This window comes from Hyla sarda, chromosome 5 (assembly GCF_029499605.1).
Source record: "Hyla sarda isolate aHylSar1 chromosome 5, aHylSar1.hap1, whole genome shotgun sequence".
In the NCBI taxonomy this organism is placed as follows: domain Eukaryota; kingdom Metazoa; phylum Chordata; class Amphibia; order Anura; family Hylidae; genus Hyla; species Hyla sarda.
In genome coordinates, this window is record NC_079193.1 from 70,470,884 (window position 1) to 70,480,653 (window position 9,770).

The 9,770-nt window shown below is 42.1% G+C and overlaps 1 protein-coding gene across 2 annotated transcripts; it reads right to left on the reverse strand.

Moving 5' to 3' along the window:
- Nucleotides 1-324: 324 nt before the first annotated feature.
- LOC130273222 (uncharacterized) lies at nucleotides 325-5,035 on the reverse strand. 2 transcript variants are annotated; one of them, XM_056519646.1, is made up of 2 exons: nucleotides 3,528-5,035; nucleotides 325-509 (listed from the first exon to the last, which is right to left on the reverse strand). In XM_056519646.1, exons 1-2 carry the CDS (start codon nucleotides 4,963-4,965, stop codon nucleotides 502-504), a joined length of 1,446 nt encoding a protein of 481 aa, XP_056375621.1. In that variant the 5' UTR covers nucleotides 4,966-5,035; the 3' UTR covers nucleotides 325-501. The 2 variants fall into 2 exon arrangements, with proteins under 2 accessions (XP_056375621.1, XP_056375623.1); XM_056519648.1 differs by lacking the exon at nucleotides 325-509 and adding an exon at nucleotides 3,396-3,522 and having other exon boundaries at nucleotides 3,669-5,035.
- Between the last annotated feature and the right edge of the window lie 4,735 nt (nucleotides 5,036-9,770).

Below are 9,770 nucleotides of genomic sequence, written 5' to 3' on the forward strand. Positions count from 1 at the left end.
ACACCCACGTCCTCTCAGAGCAAGTCTATGGAAGGGGGCGTGATAGCCGCCATGCCCCCTCCCATAGACTTGCATTGAGGGGGCGTGACCGTGACATCACGAGCCTCTGCCCCACATCGCCAGTCACAGCCAAGATCGCAGGGGTCCTCAGTGGCCAGACCCCCATGATCAGACATCTTATCCCTTATCCTTTGGATAGAGGGTAAGATGTCTAGGGGCGGAGTACCTCTTTCATTGTCTATGGGAACTGATGGCCATCTCAGGCAGCTTCCACAGACAATCTAATATCTTCCTTCATCTTTTGAGCGAAGATGAACAGTCTATTCAAAGTTAGGATCGTGGTAAGACAGCTGGAACCTGAAGAGTATCTCCAATAAGTTCGGTATCCGCAGGAAGGTGTGAATTTAGAAGGTAATGTTTTCAAATGTAGATAAATATGATGCACATCCAGTAATTGAGGAACTTTTCATCAGGAATATGGAAATTCCGCTAAGTATCTTCTTAAGTGGCTGTGAATACAAAATGTTAAAAAGTGAAAGGGATGGGTTCATTGGGAGGGATGATACTCGCGTCTTGTCTTTAATAAAATCTATATTTTCCTTCACCAAGGATAGGAAAATCTTCAATTTTATGTAAATACAAGACGCTCCTATCATGCTAGTTTAAAGCTAAATATGTAAATCTTATATAACAATATATCTATTATAACAATGTCATAGAAACATGTGAATCTGGTCTGAAATAGAATGTTTTGAATGTAGAGTCAGAGGACCAATTAGCCGCTTTGATGATGTCAGAAAGGGAAGCACCTGATTGAAATAATTTAGTTGCTACGGCCCCTCTAGTAGAGTGGGCTCCAAAGGTAGAGGTATCGATGCCAGCCATAGTCATAGTCAATTTAACCCATCTGGCCAAAGTGGTGGAAGAGACCGGTTTATGGGGTTTACAGAAGGAAATAAGAAGTTGTGAAGATGGTGGGGATCGAAGAGATTCCGTTCTAGATTCATATGCCCGTAAGCAACGAACTACACATAGTTTGTGTTGATGAGGGAAAGAAGGATAGAAGACGGAATGTAAATTAGTTTTGGTGCGGCGATAGACCGTAAATACAACTCCCTCTGGAGAATATTGTCTTCTAGAAACATCAAGGGCTCTAACATCCGATATCCGTTTGATGGAAATAAGACATAAAAGAACTGTAAGTTTAAAAGAAAGTAGTTTAAGAGGTAATGAATCGTTGTCCTCCCAGGAAAGAAAAAGATTCAAGAGAATATTCACATCCCAAGTAGAGTTGTACTTAGGTAAAGGAGGGCGTCTAAAGCGTATACCTTTTAGAAGTTTACATACCAGAGGATGACGTCCAATGGGGATAGAGTCAATAAGAGGATGGTTAGCTGAAATGGCAGATCGGTAAAGATTGATAGTTCTATAGGCTTTGCCAGCATCAAAGGAGTCTGAAAGAAAATTCAGGATGTCTGAAAGAGAGGTTTGCAAGGGATCCAAACCCCGTTGAGAGCACCAATGAATCCAAATTTTCCAGGCTGATCTGTAAGCAGATCTGGTTCCTGGAGCCCAAGCGTCTGAGAGTAATTCTCTAGTTGTGCTCGAAAGTGAAGATGATGTTCTGGTATGCCGGAAATGAGGCAAGCTAATAAGATTAGTTGATCTGATAATACTAGAGGATGAAAGTTGCCTAAGGGATCTTGAAGGATATTCGGAATGGATGGTAGGATTCGTGGATAATCTGTTAGAAGTTGAAGTAATTGGGGAAACCACGATTGGGTTGACCACCAAGGAACAATTAAAACCATAGTAGATTTCCGGATAGAAGTTTGAAGGAGGACTCGAGGGATTAGGTTGAAGGGAGGAAACGAGTAAAGAATTTCCTGTGGCCAATGTTGGAGGAATGCATCTATGCCTAGAGCTTCTGGATCTGGTCTCGAACTGAAAAACTGAGGGATTTGACAGTTCAGTCGAGAAGCGAACATGTCTAGATGACAAGGACCCCATAAATGGTTGATCTCCAGAAAAATGGAAGGGAGAAGTTTCCAATCGCTGGAGTCTGTTAGAAAACGAGAATTCCAATCTGCGATTGAGTTGGAAATGCCAGGTAGGTATTCTGCTTTCAACGTAATATGTCTGTCTAGACAAAAATGCCAGAAATCTTTGGCAATTTCCGCAAGGTGTTTTGAAGTTGTACCACCCAGGTGATTTATGTATTGGACTGCTGAGATATTGTCCATGCGAAGTAATACACAACAGTGAGAGGAATCCTTCACAAAGCTCTTTAGTGCGAAGGACCCAGCTAAAAGTTCTAAACAATTGATATGAAGCTGGGATTCGGAAGGAGACCATTTACCTCCAGTAGAGAGGGAGCCGCAACGCGCTCCCCAACCCGAAAGACTTGCGTCTGATTCTATGACAATATCCGGATTTGGATTGAAGATTGTTCTTCCATTCCAGGTCTGGATGTGAGATAGCCACCAAAGAAGTTCTTATTTGGCGTCTGAAGAGAGGTGAATCTCGTCTGAGTATCCCAGGCCTTCTCTCAAATGACGAATTTTCAGTCGTTGTAGGGCTCGATAATGGAGAGGGGCTGGAAATACAGCTTGAATGGAAGCTGAAAGAAGACCCACTATCCGAGCTATGGTACGGAGAGAAATAAGATCTTTGCGAAGGATTTGGCGAATTTCTTTCCGAATAGTTTTGAGTTTCTTCTGAGGAAGACTCAGAGTGGATGATCGAGTATTGATCATGAAACCCAAGAACTCCAGTTCCTGGGATGGTAGGAGAATGGATTTTTTGAAGTTGATTAGAAAACCCAGATTGGAAAGAAGGGATAGAGTCCAATCTCTGTGGGTTAGAAGAAGGTTTTTGGATTGAGCCATGATGAGAATGTCGTCCAGATAAATAATGAGACGAACACCTCGGCTTCTGAGTAGAGCAATTATAGGCTTCAGAAGTTTTGTGAAGCACCATGGGGCTGATGAGAGTCCGAAGGGGAGGCATGTGAATTGCCATTTTTGAGTGTTCCAAAGAAATTGGAGGAAGATTTGAGAGGATGGGTGAATCGGGACTGTTAGATAAGCATCTTTTAGGTCTATCTTGACTAACCAGTCGTCTTTTAGTAGAATATCTCTCAGAAGATGGATGCCTTCCATCTTGAAGTGTCTGTACACAACAAAGTTGTTGAGTAGTTTTAAGTTGATCACGGGTCTGTGACCTCCATCTTTCTTTTGTACTAGAAATAGATTGCTGAGAAAACCTGGGGAATTTAGGGGAACAGGTATAATTGCTTTCTTTGCAATGAGTTCCGTTATTTCTAGATTGATCAGATCTAGGTCTGTAGTTGAAAAATGGATTGGATGGGGTAGAGAGTGTTGTACGGGAGGAGAGAGAAACTCTATTTGGAAACCTGATACTGTATCCAGGATCCAAGAGTCTGACGTAATTGTAGTCCAGTTTGTTAAAAAATGTGTGAGTCTCCCTCCTAATGGAAGGTTGTGGGAGTAAATGGGAAGACTTACCTGTAGTTGGTTTAGCACGCTGGAATCCACGTTGTCCTCTTGGGCGCCAGGGTCTTGCTCGGTAGGGGAAGAACGGTGTGGGATTGGCTGGTTGGGTAGTATATGATGGCTGGTAAGGTTGGTACTGATGTTGAAAGGAGCCTCTTGACTGTTGTCTAGTGGGGAGATAGCGGCCGGAAGAGCGGCTCCTTCCTTTCCCGGCCCTACCAAAAACCCTATTGGAAAAAACTTTTTTCAACGATGTTTGAGCTTTGTTGATGGACGAAAAGAGTCCAACGTATTTGCCAATTTGATTAATAAAATCTTCCCCAAAGAGCATCCCCTCTGTGGGGTGAGTAGGTTCATTGGATGCTAAGTTCGTTAATTGGGGGTCGATTCTCATTAGAACAGAGCGTTTACGCTCAGTGGAAAGGGCTGCATTTGCGTTGCCCAAAAAACATACAGCACGTTGTGCCCAACCTTTTAGAACTTCCACTTCAACTGGTTTGTTGGAGATAGAAGATTCTTCTACCATGTCTAAAATCTTTGATAAGGGACCGAGAATATCCAGGAGTTTGTCCTGACAGGACTTAAAACTCCTATCTATACCTTTTTTAGGATTTTTCCCTGTTTTCATCAAAAATTTATTCAGAACTGGGTCCAGTTCTGGAGTTATTGAAGATAAATGGGGGAGTGTAGGGCGGGGACACTCTGCCTTCAGTTTACTGCGAGTGACCTTATCCATGCTCTTGTTAACTCTAATAGAGAGGAACTTAGCAACTATGGGGTTAGGTAGCCATTCCCCAGATCTGGGGTGTTGGATGAGGGCTGGGTCAAAGGAGGAAAGGTCTGATTCCTCCAAAGGGTCATCCTCCTGATAGTCAGGGTCATCATTTATTTCACCGCTTTCTTGTGACAGGTAGTCAAAAGAGTCAACAATTTCCTCAGCCTGAGAATCTGAAGAATCGTCAGAATTCGGTTCTGTAAAAGAATTTGGTTTATTTCTTTTAGCGGTCTTATGAGCCCTATTTACAGATACTTCCTCTTGGGCAGAGGGTAACGTGTGCGGCTTTGAAGCGCATTTATCGTGACCTATGATAGGTCTGTCTTTTAATTTATCTTGGCGACCTCCTTTACATTGTTTTTTAGGAGGGGGAGCAGTGCCGTCATGTGTGTGTCGTTTTTTGGAAGTAGCCTTTTTGGGGACATTAAACCCTTTGGCTAAATCCGCCACTGAAGTTTCTGGTGTGAAATAAAGATCACCAGGTGTTTTGGGATTAGAGGTGGAGGGGTGGGCCAGTGCCAGAGAAATAGATTTCTGTATACTATCTTGCAAAACAGTAACTGCAGATAACATGGCACTCTGTACTGATCTGGCCACTGAATTATCCACCAGATTCTGGAGGTGGTCATTATTATTAGCCTCAATATTAGCTGATTGAGCTTCAGAGGTCTCCATGAGTAAATATTAATATTTTTATAAAACTCAGGACAGAAAATATTGGGAAAAAAGAACAGTATCTGTTTAAATGTTTAAACAGAATGATGTATTATTAATATATATATATATATATATATATATATATATATATATATATATATATATATACTATGAGGCAATTCTAGGCAGAATAGGCAGAAATGATTTGCCACAGTGTGTCAGTAGGTACTCAGTAATGCTGGGACCGAGTACAAATTAATTACAGAGTAGCTAATTAGTAAAGCCAATCACCGTGTGGTACTGGAGTAACAGGGAGGCAGTACTGCGTCTCTGAGGGAACCTGACGGAGTGACAGGATTCCCGCCCAACAGCAGGTGAGGACCACTCTGCTGAAGTATCGCGAGACTTCCGGGAGCTGAGAGAAAATGGCGGCGATGGCGCAGAAGAAAAGAAGATGGCGAAACGAAACGCAGGGGAAGAAATATCGGAGAAGAGAGCCTGGATTGGGAACCGGAGGTATCGGTAAGGTGAGGTAAGTATACAGTGAGAGAAAATATTGAGTTTACGCTGACGAACTAGGAAGGGATATAATATATATGAAGCGGGAGTACCGGGACCCCAGTATAATGACAATATACCGAATACTTGGAAATAAAGAGGTGGAGGAAATTATATCAATGTATTATAAAGAAAAAATAATAATGGAATAGCAGACCATATATATAAGGGGGTTAATTAAAGTAATATGTATGCAATACTAGAAACAAAATAAAATAAATAAATGGGTTAATTAAATAAATAAATAAATAAATAAATGGTGATAATATATATATATATATATATATATATATATATCAGTTAAAGAAATATGGATATTTAAGGAAAAAATACTGTAGGGACAATGACTTATCTGTTAACAGCTGCTGAGCAGCAAAAGAAGAAGGAAGATATTAGATTAACTGTCACTATTATATCTGTTACTGTGCATTGATTGGTTAATACCTGTAGCATGTTTGGCTACACCATACCTGTGCCTACTAAGTTTTTTCTTGTATTTTGTTCATAATATGCTTTTGCTGCTGATCAGTAAATGAAGATCTAAAAGCATGATAGGAGCGTCTTGTATTTACATAAAATTAATAGTTTTGTTGCTTATTTTTATATTGTCTGTACAGACAGTTATTGTATGGAGGAATTCTGGTTACACAAAGTGTTATGGATATGCAATATACACTTTTATGCAATGAACTACACAAAATGTTACAAGGGACTTAAAATGTAATGTAAGAGCATACATTTTATTAATACAAAACAAAAACACTAAAAATATTGCAATACATAAAACAGGAAGAACACAGCAACTGAAAAGGGTGCTCTTGTGGTTATCTCGGGCAGTGATTGTACAATAATCAGGAAAAAAGTAAATAAAAAAAAGCAATAGTGTGCCTAAGAAAAAATCAGCAAACACTAAGTAAATGATACTATAGAAGGTGCATTAGCACACAGCTGCAAAGAGCAAGCTCTAAGTAGCAAGTGCAAGAGCAAATCATTAAATATACAATCATAAAGTGCAATGCGTACCAACAAAGCGGCAATCTGCCAGGGAGCCATGGGAACGCCAGCCCCCACATATGTTACGGTAAGATAACTTTCTTACGGAGGTGGCATCTCAAACCCCCAGGGGTGTTTATGTAATGTGGAGGGAATAGAATTATCTATTGTCTTTTTTTCTTACCTGTTTGTGGGCCAGGAAGTTCTGTGTTGGATCTCATACTGTTGTCCACAACGTCAGCTATGTTATGTTATCCACAGCCTAATCCTGTCATGGTTTTTTTTTTCTCTGTTCTATCAGAACTGCATGAGAGAAATTAGCCACGCCCCCTCATCTCCCCCTCCCGGAGGACGCAGGCGTGCATGAGAGATAAGCCACGCCCCCTCATCTCCCCCTCCTGGTGGATGCAGGTGTGCATGAGAGAGATAAGCCACGCCCCCTCATCTCCCCCTCCCGGAGGACGCAGGTGTGCATGAGATAAAGAAGCCAGAGCAGGGGGAGAGAGAGGACATACACAGCTCCTCATCTCCCCTCCCCCTGCTCTGATTTCTGAGGACGCAGGTCTGCACTGAAAGAAGATAGAGAAGATAAGAGTGTTATCTGAAGGGGAGGATAACAAAGTGCACCAGCTGGGGATGTATAGACTGCAGGGGAGTAAATCTCGGACTGGGGATGATTTCTATGTGTGTCGGGGGAGGGGGAGGGAGGACTCCTGAATGACACATGCTCGGAGTTGCAGTCCCTGTTATGTGTGTGTGTATGCTAGCATTTACAAACCAGTGTGCCTCCAGCTGTTGCAAAACTACAACTCCCAGCATGCCTGGACAGACTTTGGGCATGCTGGGAATTGTAGTTTTGCAACAGCTGGAGGCACACTGGTTGAGAAACACTGTCCTAGCCTATTCAGCATACACATCAAGTTACACCAGTGTTTCCAAACCAGTGTGCCTCCAGCTATTGTAAAACTACAACTCCCAGCATGACCTGACAGACTTTGGGCATGCTGAGAGTCATAGTTTTGCAAAAGCTGGAGGCACACTGATTGGGAAACACTGGCCTAGCCTATTCAGTATATTACAAGCAAAGTGCATTGTTTCTCAACCAGGGTGTCTTTAGCTGTATCAGCTTTTGGCTGTCCGGGCATGCTGGTAGTAGTAGTTTTGCAACACCTGGAGGCACCCTGGTTGGGAAACATTGGTGTATGCCCTATAGAGGTGTAGTGAACTACAACCCCCAGGAGACTACAGAGGCAGCATGCTGGTGTTATACCACAGACTGAAGACTCCTGAATGGCACATGCTGGGAGTTTTAGTCCCTTTTTGTGTGTGTATGCCAGTGTATCCCAACCAGGGCTGATTATATTAATGTGCTGTGTATAAGGGGGCCGACCCGGGAAAATAGTAGGGTGGGTAAAGGGCGGAACAAACAAAAAAAAGAGCCGCCTCAAACCAGCAAGACATGTGGCATGCTGGGATTTGTAGTTTTTAGTATAGCAAGAAACAGGAAATAGAAGCAAAGATAGGAAAACAAAGTGGGGGATAAAAAGACAACAAAGAACAGAAATAGAGTAGGCTAAACAACAAGAATAGAAATGAAACAAAACAAATAGGGTAAGTCACAAACGGAAAAACACATTGACCACCGGAGTACCCCTTTAACACTAATAAATACCTGTTGTGAGGTCCAACCAGCGCAGGCAGAAGATCCATGGGTTGGGGTGTGTCTATGTGACATGTCAAAGTCTAAACTATGTACGTTTTTAATAGAGTTGAGCGAACTTTTGAGAAGTTTGGTTCGCTGGACTCGCCAAACTTTTCGGAAATGGCGAGTTTGGTTTCGACTCGAACTGGCAATGAAATAAGCCCCTAAACACATTTATAACACTGCCTAACAGCTCTAAACCCCTGTTACACACTGTAAGAAAGGTATTCAAGTAGTTTTAAAGTGTTTGTAAGGCTCATTTATGACGACAAGCGGTAACCCATGGTAACTATTACAGCTCGCCCATTTTTGAGGCTTATTTACACCAAAATAAAGCGGCATAGAGTATCCCTTTTTGCTTGGCAGAGATGACAGCACAATCAGCACAATGGGGGGTATTCATCAATTTTGCCTGTTGAAAGTTTCTTTTTACCCTTTTTTTTCACTTTGGTTTCCGTGGACATGCACCAAATTTATCATTTGGTGCAAGTTGTCAGTAATTTTGGCGCAAATGTTGAAATCAGCTGTTTACAGCGCCTTTTACACAGAACTTACCGCCACAGAGGACGCGTATTTTACCCTGTAGAGCAGCCATTTCGGAGTCCCTCCTGCAGTATATCAGCAGGTGACATGAGTTCTTTTCTTTTGTGGGGTTTATAGCCACCATGTGAAATGGATTTTATTTTCAACTTGAGTAGCTTTTTTTTTTTTTGTTACTTTAGTGCAGTGGTCTTCAACCTGCAGACCTCCAGATGTTGCAAAACTACAATTCCCAGCATGCCCGGAAAGCCGTTGGCTGTCCGGGCATGCTGGGAGTTGTAGTTTTGCAACATCTGGAGGTCCGCAGGTTGGAGACCACTGCTTTAGTGTTTACCTTTCCTGAACCTGTGTGGCCATGTCCAATGCTGGCTCAACGGAGGGTGAAGGTTCCTCAGGATAGTATTGAGCAGCCCTTTTTAATGTATTTTGACGCCTTTACATTTTCTGACATTGCTAAGTGTGTTTTTCATGTGCAAAATTTCTTGGCGGTGATTTAGCCAAAAAATACGGGATTTGCGGCAAAATTGCACCAAAGATCGATTGACGCAAATTATGAATTACTGAATAAAGTTGAAATCACACACAGGACCGTGTGATTTTGAGAAAGTTGTAAAAATGACAGTGGAGAAGATGCGCCAAACTTTGGTGCAAAAAGACACTGCGCCAAAGTATTGCGCCAAATACACATAAAAAAAAAAAAACCACATAAATCCTTTGATAAATACCCCACAATGAGTACTGAAGGTGTTTGCGGAAATCTATTATATTCACAACAGTGTTGACAGGCCCTATAGAACTAGAATACGCTTTGTGGGTGGGTGGCACAGATCACTGCACCTCGCTGGCTACTGTAGCTGGTTCAGGAACACTATTATAGGGACAAATCACCACTGCGTTGACAGGCGCTATAGCTATATAGGTTCCACTCAAATACGTTTTGTGGGTTGGTGGTACAGATCATTGGACCTCAATGTACTGTAGCTGGTTTAGGAACACTATTTAATTCAGGTATATGCAGGCATGAGCCTTG